We start from the raw sequence: 17,793 nt of genomic DNA on the forward strand, positions 1-17,793 counted from the left end.
AAGGGTCATTTACAATATGTACTTCAATTGACCAATAAAATGCTTCTTGTTCCTACTGGATATGGGATAAAATTATCTCCGCCAATTTCTTTGTTACTCCAAGAAGAGCTTATTAGTCATTTAATTACAACTTTCCTTTCACTTTTAGCTTCATTTACATCAGGAAAAATGATATACAATTACACAAAAAGGAGGTCTACTTCTTGGTCATTGAACAAGGGTCTCAATTTGGAATGCTATCAGTCAACAATGTTAATAAGAGAGCTTAGAAATTATGTAATGCTTATTACTTCCTTCTTTCTAGCCCTTTCTGCCTCTTTATAAATAATGAGATGGGGCAGAGGGTAAGATTGGAGGTTATTTTTATAAGCCTCTTCATATTTAACCTCCACTTAATCCTAGGAATGCATATATCATCTTTAACTAGGAGCATATTCAAAGCCCAAGGCATAAGAAACCTCACAGTTTGTGTCCCACTTACATACACAACCTTTTGAGAAGCCAGGGACAACCTCTTCTCACAATGAGAGACTGTAGGACAATTTGGGGTAGGGGTGGAACTGGGAGGAAGGGAGGAAAAAATTAGAAAAAAAGAACAGAGGAAAAAGAAGAGGATGTTAGTGATGAGTGTTTCACAAAATCATCTTTGACATCAACTACTTCTAAAATAATGAAAATTGTTTTGAATTCCTTCAGTTGAGAAACCACAAGAATTTGATAAAACAAATAAAATGAACAAAACTTAATGCAAAATTTTTCAGGTTTTAGTTTACCAAGTTTCATACATTTTACATTCATGATAATTTCTTTGGTTCTCAACAGAAAATGCACATTTAGTCCTGTTAGGGTAAAGTCTATATTTGGAAAACAAGACTACCTTGTAGAATATATTTATACATCATAATTCAGAATGTGCCTATTTCTTTCTAGTAAAGCTGTAAGAATTTCCTGAAAATTTCATTATCGGAGATCTTCTTTATTCATGTTTCTTACAAACAGCAACAGATTCACAAATTCAACATCTACCATGTTGTTGGCTCCTTTGAACTGCCTTTCAAGTAGATATATTCTCTTCTGCCATGAGTGGCAGAATACAGATTTCTCCAGAAAATCTATCCTGCCTCCCTCATCATGTTCATTCGTTGATACCAACTCCTCCTCCTTTTAAGTGCAGATCTGACTGCAAGCCCCCGTCTAAACAGGTAATATGGTTTCCACCTAACAACAAAAACCATACTTTCAATACAGTCTTCTTTCTAACTATCCTTTGTCTTCCCTTCTTTGAACATATTGGCCTTCCATGTTATATGTCCAATGACACCATCTGTCTTCTCCATTTTGATCACTTCTTTGACTTGCTCAGATAAAGAAACAAGTTATCAACAAGAGTCCTAATTTCATATCTATAACTCATCAATTCCCCCATGTGATGATAATCTGTTATTCCATCTTTCCTATTGACTTATTTCTCCAAAGCTCATTATAAATATCAAATGAAATTCTACTTGCTATTAGGTTTATGGTTTTCCCAAAACTGAATATACCTATCTGGCTTCCTAATTCAACTTCCTTAACCACCATGAATTGCATCTTTCCTCAACCTCAGCCAATCAAAACAATGGATTCAAATTATCACTTAAAATTATGCTAACTACATAGTCTTGAACTATGAAATTCACCACTCTAATCATAACACTTCCCTCTCATCCCTACCTAACTCAATCTCATGAAGCTCTTACCGTCATAAATTAGAATCTTTTCATGAACCAAGTCTAAATCTTCTCTTCTTGACCTTTGACAGACTCAGCTTACAGTTTCAATTTGGCTCTAACCATTACAGATCTTTTCCATATAAGTCCTAAAACTCTCAGCAGAACATGTCATATAATTAATTGTGAAAACAGACTACTTTTTAATGTGTACTCTCCCTCCTTTCAGGAGCTTTTCTCCTTAAACATTCCATTTCTATAGTTTAATCTCCTGATGCAATGACTTCTTTCCTGCAGTTGGCAAACAAATCCGAGACCTCCCACATCCCTAAAGTTCTCTATTTGACCCTGTCATCACTCACTGGAGATGTTTATTTTTTTCTTTCACCTCCTACTCACTGTTCAATGCCTTATAATTTAAAATCTCTTGATTGCTAAATCTAATTTTACTTGACTGTTCTATAGTTAAGATTCTAGGTCAATGCTATGCTCGAATTCTGCTTCCTATTCTGTCTAATCCTACATATTTTATCTCTTTTTCCTGAATGATCTGCTTACTAAGCATAAGTAGTTATTTTTAAAAATTGCTCTGGGGTAGCTAGGTGGAGTCAGGAGGACTTCAAGTTCAAATCCAACCTCAGACAGTAAATAATTACCTAGCTAAGTAACCTTAGGCAAGTCACTTAACAAGAAATTGCTCCTAGGCCATTTCTTCTTTCCTCTGTATAATCAGGGACCTCATCAGCTCTCATGGGTCCCATTTACCAGTTCTATCCAGTTTGATTCCCAAATCGTGTGTGTATGTATGTATGTATGTATGTATGTATATATACACACACACACACACACACACACACACACACACACACACAACTATAATCATTCTCAATTCCAGTCTTACATTATCTATCTGCTGGGCAACTCCATCAGGATTTTCTAATAAGGAACTACTACTTTATATTATCTCTACTGTTACTAAGTCCACCAGATGGCTATGAAGAAGAAAGTGGGAGTAATGACTTAAATCCAACTCACTTGCATGTCATGGCATTACCTTTCTGATGTCATAGTGGTCTTTCAGAACAAACAACAGAATTCTTCAAAGCATTCATTTGCAACAACAGAATCTAAGACTTTCCCTTCTTCCTCATTCACAAAAAAAAAAAACCTAATCATTCTGTCTTCAACATCTTTATAGTCGCCTCAAAAATGTCACATCACAAGTTCAGGAGCTGAATGGAATTAACATTCAGCATAATAAAAGAGATTCCAAACTGGTTTCCCCAGTGGGATAGAAAAAGCAAGGAGGACACAGTCCATTCCCCTTTGGTGCTTCTCTGGGTATAAGGGTTTCTCCTTCCATCAGACCTCAAGTTTATCTCTCTGCAACTTCTTCCACTTGCAAGCCCTCTGGGCAATGCATCTCATACATGACAGTTCTCAGATACTTAGACACATATAAAGACAGTTGTCAGGTCTCCCGATTATTTTCCCCTCAAAGTTAAACCATCCCTTCACCTAGTCACCTACTTTCAACAGGATTATCTTTCTTTCCAATATTCTCCCTGAAGTTTTCAGCTGTGGTACACAAAGAGGAGACAAACTTCCAAACCGTAAATGGAAGTTGTTTAGCTTCACAATGCACACGCAAAAATCACACAATCACACAATTTCTTTCCCTGCAACAGCAAACAGATTCTGGGCCGATACTGAGGTTCCGGTTTTCTAACACAGTCAAATCTTTAGGAGGTAAACATATTTAATCCTACCTCACCCATCTCCTACTGCTGAAGGTGACGTTTTTGGGATCAACTGCTAAAATGACAGTTTTCCCCTATGTTTGATGATGATGATGATGTTGATGATGATGGATGATGAGGAAGATGGCAGTATTAAGGATCAATGCCACAGTTCACATTTATAGAAAGCACTCTGTGGGTTAAGCACTGTGCCACAACAACCTACAAGTTAGGTGATGTTACCATCCCCATTCTAAAGTGGAGGACTCTGAAGCAAACCTGACTTCAGTGATCTGACTCTGATCCTCCTGACTTGCTCAGGCTATGGAGTCAGAACATTTCATATTTGAAATCAATTTCAGGGCCTACCTGCCCTTTTATCAATGAAGCTTTCTCTCCCAGCTGTGGTCACCTGAAATTTGGATAAGCATTTCTCACTTTGTCTATTTCTCAGTCAAGTATTTGAAGTCCTTGATAATATGGTTCTCACTTATTCTGAAAGGCTACCCATCTCTAACTCCCTCACCTCAATCTCTTTCTTAGAAACTGTCCCTGATTTCACATTTAAGAACCAGCTTCTATAGGAAGCCCTCTCCTGAGCTCCATGGGTCTTAGTGATCTTATTTTTGATGTTGCTTAATATTTACTTATATTTTGTGTTTTATTTCCCTTCCCAAGAGAATATAAACTCTTTGAGGATTACTGTTTTTACCTTTCTGGGGTCCAAATTCTCCCAAGTACCTAAGCAGGTGCTAAAGAAAAAAACACTTGAACTGAGTTGTTCTCATTTAATTTCTGTAAAAATAATAACTATATATCAATACTATATTAAGCACAATGTTTACCACTCTAATGAGTGTATATACCATATACAAAATCTTAATTCTTATCATGAAGATAAATAAGTTTTAAGATTAGGTTAGTCTTAAAAGTTAAATATTTAATTGGGTCCTGCTTATGGATGAAAAAATAACCAAGCTCAGAGGAGATACTTCAGTTTAGGTAACTATTTTAAAATAATTTGAAAGAGATGCAATTTATCACCATCTCAAGGAATATTTTAGCTCTTAATGAACTAGGTTCTTCCAAGTTTAATGGCATCATTTTACCTGATGTCATCATTTTGTCAATTAAAGACACAATGCATTTCACTAACCAGTTAATAGTAGATTTTGGTGTTATGCTATTTTACTTCTATTAAGTACAAGAAAAAATAAATTATTTAAATATAAGACAAAGCTTGAAATTAAACCTCACCATAATATCTTACCATTTAACAAATGGTGAGAGACATAAAACAAAAGATATGACACGTTTATATCAAGCTTTATTTCTCTAAAGAAATTATCAAACTTGGAAAGATAATCCCAACACTTGTTCAAACCATGACTGCTAGTAAATTTCATTAAGGCCTTTCGTTTTTATCATACAAGAGTCATAAAACCTATAATCATGCTATCGTAATATCCAAGTTCATAAAATCTAAAGGTATTTTAAAGCCTAACAAAACAAGAAAACTGTATCTCATATCTATGCTAACAGAATTTTTTTTAAATGACTTAAGAAAATCAAATATTTACTTTGGTTGAAAAGTTTACTCAGATGGTATACAGCTGCTAATATATAAAGGAAGGACATGAGGAAACATGCCCCCCCCCCAGATTATGCTATAATAAGTTTATGAGTGTAATTTTAGTTAATAAAAGATTTCCAAGTTCTCTTTCTGTTTTGAAATTCATTAACATTTGGCCTTGCTATGGAATTATTTTTCCTGTGGCAATTATGCTACACAGAGAGCCAAGAACAAAAATAATGGAAATAAAAGTCAGACCATATTGCAAGGCTAAGTTAATCTTGGAAGTGACTATACTAAACAACTGATTTAATAAATCTTCTATAGCCAGAATTTGCCAGGGATATCTATATCACAATAATGTAACAAACATTCAAAATTATCTAAGAATGAAAATATAACTCAGACAAGTGACTTAATGAAATTTGAGACCTTACTTGACTAATAAGCTTTTTTTTAAAGATTTTTTGCAAGGCAATGGGGTTAAGTGTCTTGCCCAAGGCCACACAGCTAGGTAATTATTAAGTGTCTGAGGCCTAATAAGCTTTTAATGAATATATAAAGCAACTGACAAGATTTTCTTGAACATGTCACTTGGAAAGTAATAAAAGAGGAATGAGAAACAGGTTGAAGAAAATTGTACTATAACATAGACCATGAACCAAAGTAAGAATGTAGCTGTGATATTTATGAAACAACAACCAAGAATATAAGCAATCAATCATTATTAGAAAGGCAAGTTAAGAAAAAGTAAAATTACTCAAATATACATTAAGAAATTCAACTTTGTGATATTTCCTCACAAAACTTTAAATCTAATAAATTTAACCTAGAGTTAACAGAGCAAGTTAACTGTTATGAAATAAATTACAAAAAATAATCAAAATTCAATCATCAATATTGTTCAAAAATGTTTAAAATAAGTATTTTAATAAATTTGTGTTCTTAAATTATGAGACCCCATGTTTTCTCTTTAGAATATATTTCAATTAAGAAAATACCTCACCAAAGAATGAGTTGAAACCAAAAATCTTAACTTTCCTGACTTCCTCACTAACATATTCATTTCATCAGTGTATGTATAAAACTTTAGGTTCAAAGGACAAGACCAAATTTAAAGTACTTATATAAATGAGTAACTCTTTAAATCTGTATTATCTAAACTGATATATATCACTCTGGCTACAAAAATGACCAAGATTTACAATTTCTGACTGAAATTAGTTCTAAAAAGTTGCTTTTCCATCACTAAGAGACACTTACCTTCTTTCTGAAAATGAAGGATGCTGAAATGCTATTCTTACAAAAACATATGTATAGAATATCATGCAACAAAAATGTATTAAAAACATTTTGCTTTAGTTTAACCATTTTTGAGAACAAGATGTCTTCCAACACCTAACTGTAAACTTAATAACATATTTACACAGATGCCTTGTCAATCACTTTAACTATATTATGTTTCAATAAAATTTTATCTATCATATTTTCAAGTATTCAAAAAATGTAATCTAAAAATAGCATTAAAAAAGACGCTAGGTTTAAGTAATTGAAGTCAGCTCCTATTTTTTCCAGCTACTTACAGTGTGCCTGGGTTAGTTTTTTTATTTTTTTTCATCATGTATCAAGATTAGTTTAGCTTGGGGAAGTTTCATTTATTTGGACATTCCCTAACATTTCACAAAATAATTTAAAGTAGATTATGGTAGTTTAGGTGCAATAAAAATTCTGGTAGTTTATAATCCTGCTTTATGTAAAAATATTACCAAGATTGATAACTTAATATAACTTTACAAATCACTTTACCCATTTTCAAATCATCCCCAAGGACTTAACCATGCAAAGTGTCTTTAATTGTGTGCTTTCACAACAATTTTTTATTTCATAAAGCACACACATGCATGCACACGTGTCCGCGCACATACACGCACACAATTACACACACACTCTCTCTCTCTCTGTGCCATAAAATCAATCTTTCTCTTGAAAAAAGATATATGACAATTGAAATGTTTACTGAAGTGCTAAGAGTTACCCTACAAAGGTATGGGAAACTACATATATTTTGCAATGGTAAAAAGAAAATATATGCATATATAAGAAAGATCCATATATCCACCAACAAAAAGAAATTGAAATACTAATAAAGCAAAACTGGCTCCCCAGGTACCCAAAACACACACAGACACAAGAAGGCTACAAATCCCATTCATGAAAGAATGCACCACAAACATTAGCATTTATTCATTTTCTTTTTTTTTTTTAGCAAATGACAAAGACCCAGTTTACCAGATTTACTTTTTTTTTTGCCTAGGCTTAACATTACATATTTAAACAATTGTCAAAACTTACTAAGTTTTGCAGCATTCATGCACAACTAGAAAACATCCTTAATTTATTTCAAACCAGAAATGTATTACCATTAACGTATTAATACCTTTTACTACTAAATACTTTTAAAAAAATTGAAATTAAAAAAAAAAAGATTCATCCTGGAAATGTTAACTTCACAGCAGACTTAAACTACTACTTGGCTCACATTTCAAACAAAATGGAAAAGCAAGATTCATGCTGGTGTTAGTGTACATTTTGCCCTAGCACTACTGAAGGATCACTGTTCACCTTGGATTAATTTTAATAAAAAGCAAAGTGCATACAGAAATTTACAACAATTTTTAAAGACAAAAAAATGGTCCTATTAATGTGGTCCCAACAATAAACTCAAAAGTCTATGACAAATAGGTGCTTCGATGAGCCGTTTATAAATACTTTAGATTAAGTACAATTATACTGAAAGAGTTCTTTTGAAATCTTCAAAAAAATGTTCCTGTTAATCCTCAAATGGTGCTTGTAATAGCTTAATATTTCTGTTAAATGCGTGCGTTGAATTACTTGTTATCCAAGCGTAGCAGCTGCTCCTTACCATTTATTGTTAAGGACTTTAACTGGCCATCTTCTTCAACTTCTACTCTTTCTTGACCATTCTCAACAGTTCTGTAGGACAAAATTCATTTAAAAACCTTTTTGGAGTATGTTTATTAATGGATATAACTACAACATAAAAACATATAAGAAAACTAATCCCCATCCTCATGTGACTGCATACAAGCTGAAGGAACAACAATTGGAAGCCAAGCTTTCTGCCATGAAGTTTGTTAGCTATCTCCTTTACCTATTTGACTCAACTAAACTCAACTAAACAAGCACCTACAAAGATAATCTCAATCAAAAGAGATCAGTAATTTTACCTTTCTAAAAAGTATAGAAATTATTCCACAAATTAAGTACAAGAGATTCAAACTACAGTAAATCACATCAAGAAAATACTTTTAAAAAGGGAAAAAAGCCCTTAATAATTATGAACCTTTTCAAAAAAACATAGGAACTCAAAGCCAACCAATTTTTATGGTTTGAGACTTAATCCAAAAATTTTTATTTTTCATTTTGAAAATGAACGTCTGTACACAAATCTAACAAAATAGCAACAAATCATTTGTCATTCAATCCACAAGATAGTATTTAAAATACCACTGTACCTCTTTGTAGTGATCTTTCTGCCATTTACTATTTTAGTTGTAGTTGATATGGATTTGAAGTTACCCATCCCACTACCACCAAATGATGTAGAAGAGAACGAAGTAAGGCCTCCATGGCCCACAGAACCGAATGAAGTAAATCCTGTATTTAAAAAAAAAGGTATTAGTACAAATTTAAAATGCTATTTCTAGTAAATATTTTAACAACTCAAAAGTCAAAATGAGAATTATATAAAATTCAATGCACCCCATGTAAAAGGACTGAACTAAGTCATTTAACAATATAGCTGTCTTTTTGATTATTAAAAATAGAGAACCAACTGTGCTAGTCAAAATCATGTGATTAGGACATAGGGTTGAAAGGAATCTGAGAATATGGGTCATATTTTTACTTATAAAAAGTATTTTACAAGTTTGACATCTGGATGAGTGGAAAGGTTCCCAACTGATAGGTTCCGGGAGTATATTCTGGGTTGTGAATCAGCACCATCATCATTTTCTTCTCCCTACACATTAGGCTATAATCCTAACTAATTTTGTCCAAATATTTCAGGTATCATTGAAAAAGATATTCAGAAAATCTATGTGTAAATTACACTTTTTATAACTCATATGGTTCTGTTAGCTCTAACTATAACTATTAAGGTAAGGAGATTGTGCTTCAATTCTTATTCAGCTCAAAATATACAAAGGAATGAACAAATTAATAATTTTAGAATTTTTCAGTTTATTCTTGGACACTTAATTCAAACTGTTAATATGAAAACTATCATCATCATTTTCCTTCCATGACTTTACAAGTTTCTAGAAATCACTTTTCAGGAGAAAATGTCCAAAATTTTCAATCTTCACTATCAAAACCTATACCAGGATAGGTCTCCTCTTGTCTAATTCCAAGGGCAAGGTTCACACTATTACTATTGTACACCAGTTATATAAACATTAACAAGATTTTATTATCTCAAGACAACGGAAAAATTTATTGACTTTAGTCAAGACACAAAAAATGTTTTGTAAAAAAGAAAAATTTGCATTCTAAACCTACATTATTCTATTAACATGTAGACTCTAGGAGCATCTTAAAAGATCAAAGAATAGGCAGGAATAATAGGCAAAAGAATACAAAAGTACTAACAGCCAGATCAAATCAATCAGAGTTTAGGATGAAAGGTTTAAACAGGAAACTGAGTAAACTTGGAGGCAAAGTGGAAAGTAAGGGACCTTGATTTTTTTTTCTTTTCACAAAACTAAGCAAAAAAGATCAGTTTTCTTGTTTGGTATGGGTCATGCATAATTCTACTCCCCCCCAAAAAATAGGGACCAAAATTCTATCATCCCAGAGAACATGATAAGCAAGCTGATCAACAAAAATAATCATCCTTGAAATATACTTTGTAAATTGTTTTTTAGAGCATTACTTAAGTGTTTCTAAGATTGTAAATACCTGTATCAAATGATGAAAGTCCACTTCCAAAACCTGGAAATCCACCAAAGGCAGAAAAAAAGGGTCCTGCACCTCTGCTTCTGTTTCCACGAGTCCCTCTGCGACTTCCAAAAAAGTCCTCAAATGGGTCTTCTAGGAACAAATACATAGTTATTTAAAATCCATTTAAATCACCTGTTATATAAGATGAGCTAAAAAAGAAAAATGAGGCACTTTCAATTTCAATATAGTATTCTTTAACTGCTAAGGAAAAGGTGTTAGCAAAGGAAAAAACTTACCGATTATCAACAACAGCTATATTTTTAACTGAATTTCTAGAAAGTCTCTAGAATAATCTTTCCAAACAGCTCCTTTCTCTTACTGAGGATGAAAAATTCGGAAGTTAAAGCTTAAAAAGGCACTACAAATAAATATATTCAGTTTCTAATAAAAATGATTTCCTGATGCCCATTATCTCCTTGAAAAGGAACAAAACTTTCACTGTGAGTCATAACAATGAATTTTATATTTTCAAAACTAAAAACATTGAAATATTCATGATTAACATTTTTATAAAATAGATAATGTAACACATGGTATAGGCAAGCACAAGGTGCTATTATGATAATACCAAGGCCCCCAAAAATAATGCACCTCTTTAATAAGAAAAACAATCACCCATAGAGGAAAATCCAAATGGATAAAGAACATCTGTTTTAAACAAACTACAGCACTTTAAAGAATTCTAAAGAGAATGCATGTAGGGGGGTAGCTTAGGTGGCACAGTGGATAAAGCACAGGCCCTGGAGTCAGGAGTACCTGGGTTCAAATCCAGTCTCAGACACTTAATAATTACCTAGCTGTGTGGCCTTGGGCAAGCCATTTAGCCCCATTTGCCTTGCAAAAACTTAAAGAGAACACACACATCAAAAAATACATACTCATCATATAAATATCTCAAAATTCTTATTTGAATAATTTAGGTGCCTAAATTATTCAAATAAGAATTTTTGGACAACTTTTAACTTTAGTTAGGTAGATGTCACTAGTGATATAAAAGTGAGGAGGAGGATGGTTTCAGAAAAACCTGGAAAGATTTATATGAACTGAAGCGAAGCACTGCAAACAAAAGAATGTAGATAGTAAAATACTTTAAATGAATGACTTAGCTATTCTATTATTAGCAACACAATAATCCAAGACAATTTCGAAGGACCTGAGGGAAAAAATGCTCTCCTATTACAGAGAAAGAACAGATGGAGTTTGAATGCAAATTGAAACATGCTTTAAAAAAAAATTTCTCATTCGGGGGGGGGGGTCAGCCTTTGGTTTCTTTTGCTATATGGTTAATATATGGAAATGTTGTCCATTAGCCTTCTCAATAAAGGAGCATGGGAGAAAGAAACATTGGAACTTAAATTTTTAAAAAATAAAGTATTTTTACAAGTAATTGAAAAAAAGACAAGTTAAAAATTTGCAAGTAAATTTAGCAGTATGTTCAGGATATTCTCCATGAAAAGCTAGCTATTCACTTAATATCCATCATGTTCTCAGCACCATGTATAATAGGAAAAAATAAGGTGGTTCTATCTTATGGAGAGACAAAAGGGGAATGGAGAGAACAATGCAGGCAGATGTCAATATTAGTATACTGTTCAATGAAGACTGCACTTATTTAGTGTACATAATATATCAGTCTGGCAAACAATCAAGTTCAGTTCAGAAATAGTAGTAATTAAGGTTAATTATATAGGTGAGCTACATAGAAAAATTAATGAGACATATGGGCTCAGGTAGAAGAATTTATATGCAGTCAAAACCAAGAAGTCACTGGTTTCTGAGCAAAGGACTGATGTGGATGAGGGGTGGGGAAGGTGAGGATGGAGATGAGGTTTACACAGTCAGTGAAAATGTGTAACAATAATAACACTAATACTGAAGAGGGCCTGAGCAGGAGCATCATAAGAAATATAGCATGCGTGGAAGAATGGTGACTGCATAGTGACTAGTTGATGAAAATGAAGAGGAAGAATATAGTGAAACCATTGATAAAGATACTAGGTTTCTGAATTAGCATAGAAATTCAAGTAAAATACACACCCATCATTTGGAAATGGCTGAACCAACTCTAAATTATTAAAGTACTAAAAGATTATTTTCGGGGCGGCTACATGGCGCAGTGAATAGAGCACCAGCCTTGGAGTCAGAAGTACCTGGGTTCAAATCCATCCTCAGACACTTAATCGTTACCTAGCTGTGTGGCTGTGGGCAAGCTTCTTAACCCCATTGCCTTGCAAAAAAAAAAAAATTATTGGACCATAAGGAATTATCTGAAGAATTCAGGGAAACTTCTGAGATTTACATGAACAAAGAACAATCAAGGGAACAATTTATACAGTGATCACAAGGAAAACATTAATGAAAGAATGCATTAATCAATCAATTAGTCAATGCCCATTTGTAATTTGAGAGGATTTAATAATGAAGCAGGACTCCCATTAGTTACTGACAAAAAGGTAGTAGACAAAAAAAGGGGGGGGATTAAATACACATTTTTAAGAAGAGGTCAAGGTCATTTTCTTCACTTGCTACATTTGTTAAATGAGATTCTGGTTGGAGGGTGTGAGGAAGCAAATCACTGGGAAATAAGTGATGAGATAAAGACCAGCAGATCCAAAGAACAAAGCATTTGAAATACAAATAATATAAATCTTAGGGAACATAAAAGCTGAAATTTTGAATTTGAAGTTGTGAATTTATAAAGTAGATTTGATTCTTAGGAACACCCTAATGGTCTTTTTCAACTAGAATTCAATAAAGTGGTAGAATGCAAGTTTGTAGTAAGTTAAAGGAAAAGATGATGAAAATACAGAGGAAGTAAAATTAGCAAAAACTTCACGTTAGGCTGCTAGTGGGTTGGAGCAAGGGATTTTAATCAGGGTTAAGAAAGATGAGAATGGGTACAGCTAGGTGGCTCAGTGGACAGAACACCAGTCCTGGAGACAGGAGTAGCTGAGATCAAATGTGGCCCCAGACACTTAATTACCTAGTTGTGTGGCCTGGAGCAAGCCCCATTAACTTGCAAAAAAATGGAAAAAAAAAACAAGCAAAAAAAATTAAGAAAGATAAGAACGGAAAAAGAATAAGGGGGAAAGGATTTAATAGTGCAGTATATAATACAGTGTCGAACTGGTAACTATAGGGTAATAAGGAAAATAAAGTCAGAGGAAGCTGAAGGAGTAGGAGAATAGGGGAGAATTGAACTAAAGGACCGAGCAAGGAGAAATAATTTAAGTCTGAGGAAGTAGATGAAACAATGGAAGATACAATATAATCAGAGATAAGAATTTCAGAATTTAGTTTTGTAACAGATGGTGAGATCAAGGGTGAGTTCTTTTAGCTGGTTCAAGCAACCCATAAAAGTAAGATGAAAAGAAAATGTAGTGATAGTAGTTAATGAACTAGTTGGGGGGGGGGGGGGTCAGAGAAGCTTATTGATATGCATAAGTATAAGAGCAGGGAATGGAAGTGGGAGTAAGGCAGTCAGGTGCAGAACTCAAGTAAAAAGAAGGGGGGAAAGGGGAGTGACTCGTGAGTAACTAGTATAGAGACTTAAGAACTGAATTGAGTCCAGAATCTATTCTCTGGTACATACTACCCTTGTGTCCTTGGTTGGTTTCCTAGTTTGTAAAATGAGCTAAATTAAACCAGGTAATTTCTAGTTCTATTCATGCCATGAACCTTTATTTCTTACAACTAAATAAGCTCTAAAATGAAAATAAGGCTAAATTTATACAGGGTTTAAAATCTAAAAGGGAGAGGGGGAAGGGGAAAATTCGAGTTTCTAATCCTTTACCTAATCAAACAGAACTGAAATATAAGTTCATAATTAATAGAATTTGAAAATTTGGTTTTATACCTCATTTGCTGTTAAATCATCATTTCTAAGAAATTTTTTTTAGGTTTTTGCAAGGCAAATGGGGTTAAGTAGCTTTCCCAAGGCCACAAAGCTAGGTAATTATTAAGTGTCTGAGAACGGATTTGAACCCAGGTACTCCTGAATCCAAGGCCGGTGCTTTATCCACTACGCCACCTAGCTTCCCCAAGAAATCCTTTTAAAATTCATCAAAAATCACTAGAGAAAAAACCCATGATTTTAAGAGTTTAATATTAAATTGCTTCAGCAAGAAGTTAATTTTTAACTTAATTTTTTTTAAAAGTCTAAAACAGGAACCTCTAAGGGGTAAATTAGATATAATAAGCGTTACTTCCAAAAAAGCCAGGAACAGTTTATTTTTTCCCCTATTTGTATCTCCAGTGTATAGGACCCTATACACATTAAGCATTTAACAATCATTTACTGAATAGACTCATATTGTGACTAACTAAATTTTAAAATATTAACATAAAGACAATTGCAATTCTATACAATAAAACTCTAAGTATAATGAACCTTTCTTCCAAAATATTAAATATTTTTCAAAAGAGAAACTATTATTAGTAACATTACACGTGAATTTCAAAATCCTGCTGTTCTAAAATTCTGGTCTTATGAAGTCACCATTATTGAACATGTTAAGACAATGGATCTATTCTAATTCTATTACAACATTCATTGAACTCAATGTTCTGCCCCAGGGCAGCCTTTTTCACATTAAACAATTACATCTATGATTACTGCCATATTATTTACTAGTATGAAGAGTCCCACACACATCAATAAAGCTTTCATAGTTTAAAATTCTCATAGCCTTCTAATAAAGCAGAAACTAAGAGGATGAAATATAGGGAAAAGATCCAATCTGGCAACAATGAAAAGGCATAATTTGCAATGATTGGGAGTGACAACCTAAGACAACCAAAAATAAGCTTGGTTAGTAAATTTAACTCTTCTCTTCAATACCTGGCAAAAGTAACTGGTGAAAAAGCCATAGGATTTGTGGATAATAAATGTTTAAAACGAGCTCTAGTTGGCAAGGAAGAAGATAAAACTGAGTCTTTGTTAAATTTTCTAGTATTTTCTTATTCTTAATTCTATTAAGAATAACCTTTCAAGTTTTTGGATTTTCTTATACAATGACAGCATAAATGATAAGGAAAATTTTTTTCATAATTTTCACTTAAACTTTTTTTTAGCTCAGAAATCATTATTTAAAAGCTGTATCTTCTGCATTACTTTTTCTTGATTATGCAATTAATTCCTGGAATATGCCTTATTAATACTTGACACTAAGGAAACTGATACATTCTTTGAAAATACACAACAATATCAAATTAAAATACAATTCAAGAAAAGAAAAAATCACAATAAAAGATAAATTAAAATAAATCCAGTTAAAAATGAGTGTGAATATATATATAATGGCATAAAAACACATAACAAATTAAATAGTTTAGTTATGGATAGCTTAAGATAAATTTTTTTGCCTAAGGATACTTAATAAAACTATACCCATTCCTATGATGATTATTTTTTAAAATAAGGAAAAAGCTTAATAAGAAAAACTACTCTTTTAAATTTTAAGACAATTTTGCATGACCCAATCAAATTTTTAGCTATTTCAAGGTTTACTTAACTAACAAGAATTAAGACTCATGACCCTCAAAAAAGTTTATACAATCAAAAAACTTCAATAAATACAAAATTTATGTTAAATAAAAAGCAATGTTCCATGAAAAAATGAATCTGACTAATCCTGACTTCAAGGGACTAAGCAGCAGGTTTACTATCACTGGTCTTTCCAGAGTCTGATGGAGGAGAAATGAGTAAAGATATTATCTTCAGATATGACCAATAGCCCCTCTGTACTGTACATCTGTGAAATGTGAGACAGTCCCTGTCCTCAAAGGATTGAAATTCTACTGAGACAGATGATAACAAAGAAAACAGATAAGCAGAGAAAGAGAGAGGAGAGTGAGTCTGGGTGTGTATAAAATAAGTTAACTGTAGATTCCAAAAAAAAAAAAAAAAAAAAAAAAAAGCTTGAGCCCTGCAAGGAAGTAGGGCTAGCAATGGTAGAAGTTACCAGAGAAAAACATTAGAAGACTGGGGGAATAATAGCCTATTGAAAGTTTGGCCTAGAATTGAGAATTTTTATCTGACTAAAGATTTTAAAATGTTTTGGGGTTTTTTTTAACCCTCAAGGTAATGAGGAACCTAAAGGAAATCTGAAAAATTGGAGAATCTGAGTTAAAGGGAAGGATAAAAGGAGAGCCAAATTAGGAGGTTGTTCTAATCGTTGCATTCCAGATGTTCATTACCTAATGTACAACTATGGGGGGGGGGGGGGCGGGCGTGCAAGAGATGCTTGTGAAATTAATATCTAAGTTTTTTTAAAGCACCAAATAAATAAATAATAAAGAAAATATATCAGTAAAACTAAAAACAACCTCTGAGTTCATCGAGTCTAACTCTTATTTCACAAGGAAGAAAATGTGATGCAAAGATAATAAGTTATAATCTAGAGTAACCTATTTCTTAAAGTGACTCCTTAACAGGCTCCTAACTTCTAGGTCACTCCTAGTTCTACTACTTTACACTGCTGTCAAACAATACACTTACAGGATTAGAAATGAGCTATAAGTGGATAGTTTTGCCAGTTACCACCAAGATCAAATTGGTAAGTAACAACTCAAACATAATGCCAGTTCTAAGCTCTTCATTAATTTCTTGATAATTGCTAAATTGCTGATCCCAAAATCTATCACATTTGCCTTAAAACCTTCCAAATAGTATCAAAGAAGTGAAAAGCAAAACTTGGGGTTGTGATATTTAAACTTTAAATTACAATGAAAATGGTTAAGGAAAAAAATCTGATTCTAACTCCCAGATCCAATTTCACAAAAATATCTGCATGAATAAATCAGAGTAGATAAAAGAAAAATGAAAGGATATTTCTTAAAAAAAAATTCTACGATTAATGCAAGTTTATAGGAAAAGAACTGAATCAGAATAACAGAAGTCACCAAATGTACCAGTAGAAGAAATTATAATTACCTACTTTGTTAAATCAGTCAAAATGTAAGATGAAAATAAGAAATATCCTTTAAATGTTTTCCATAATATGCTAATTACCTATTTTTTCAAAGTGCATTAATATTCTTTACTTAAAAGTACTATTCCCCAATAAATTTTGAAAGAGGTACTATAAGATCCAAACTTTTGCCAATTAAATTAAAAATTAAAGGATTTAGACAAAGTTAAAATATTCAAACTACAAAATATATAATAATTCCCAGATGAGCAATAGCTTAAACTCAAAGACAGAACATAAAGATTATTTAATCCCTGTAGTGCAGTACATCAATTAATTTTTCTTTTATTAGAAAGCATGCTGAAATCATACTTTTACGGGCTGAAAAATAATTTTTAAAATCCTTAAGTCTTAGGTGTTTCTTGCAGATTTGCCAAGAATACTTTTAGAAAGGAAAGAATTAAATATTCATTTATGAATAATAAACATGAACTCTCTAATCGGGAAAGATTAGACAAGTAAACCAAAAGGAAATGTAGCAGAAAACTGGAACATGTTACCCATTTTAAATAATTATGACCATCAGGAAATAGCCCAAAAAAATTTTCTAAAAGAAATTGATTCTGCAATAAAATAAAACTCCTAATCCTTTATGAAAAGTATACTTAAATATCTATACAATAATTAAGTAAATAAACTTTTCATTCTCAGTGAGAATTACTATTTTTCATAGAAGGAACTTACTACTTGAAGGAATTACAATTCATCTTTCAGTTAAATGTTTATCTTGCTTCCTTTGCTTCCCAATTAACTTCATTCTTCTAGTTTCTAATTCAACT

The 17,793-nt window shown here is 32.6% G+C and overlaps 1 protein-coding gene across 6 annotated transcripts in view; it reads right to left on the reverse strand.

Annotated features, from left to right (window-relative positions):
* DNAJB6 (DnaJ heat shock protein family (Hsp40) member B6) overlaps positions 1 to 17,793 on the reverse strand; it is a 112,830-nt gene that overhangs the window by 45,060 nt on the left and 49,977 nt on the right. For 3 of the 6 annotated variants that reach the window (XM_074193259.1, XM_074193255.1, XM_074193257.1), the window contains exons 6-8: positions 10,002 to 10,133; positions 8,558 to 8,699; positions 7,945 to 8,015 (exon numbers count right to left, since the gene is read on the reverse strand). In XM_074193259.1, the coding sequence (XP_074049360.1) occupies positions 7,945 to 8,015; positions 8,558 to 8,699; positions 10,002 to 10,133 (345 nt within the window). Of the gene's footprint in view, positions 1 to 7,229; positions 8,016 to 8,557; positions 8,700 to 10,001; positions 10,134 to 17,793 lie in introns of those variants that run through there. The other 3 variants (XM_074193258.1, XM_074193262.1, XM_074193261.1) reach the window with 3 other exon arrangements.

This window comes from Macrotis lagotis, chromosome 7 (assembly GCF_037893015.1).
Source record: "Macrotis lagotis isolate mMagLag1 chromosome 7, bilby.v1.9.chrom.fasta, whole genome shotgun sequence".
NCBI classification, from domain to species: Eukaryota; Metazoa; Chordata; class Mammalia; order Peramelemorphia; family Peramelidae; genus Macrotis; species Macrotis lagotis.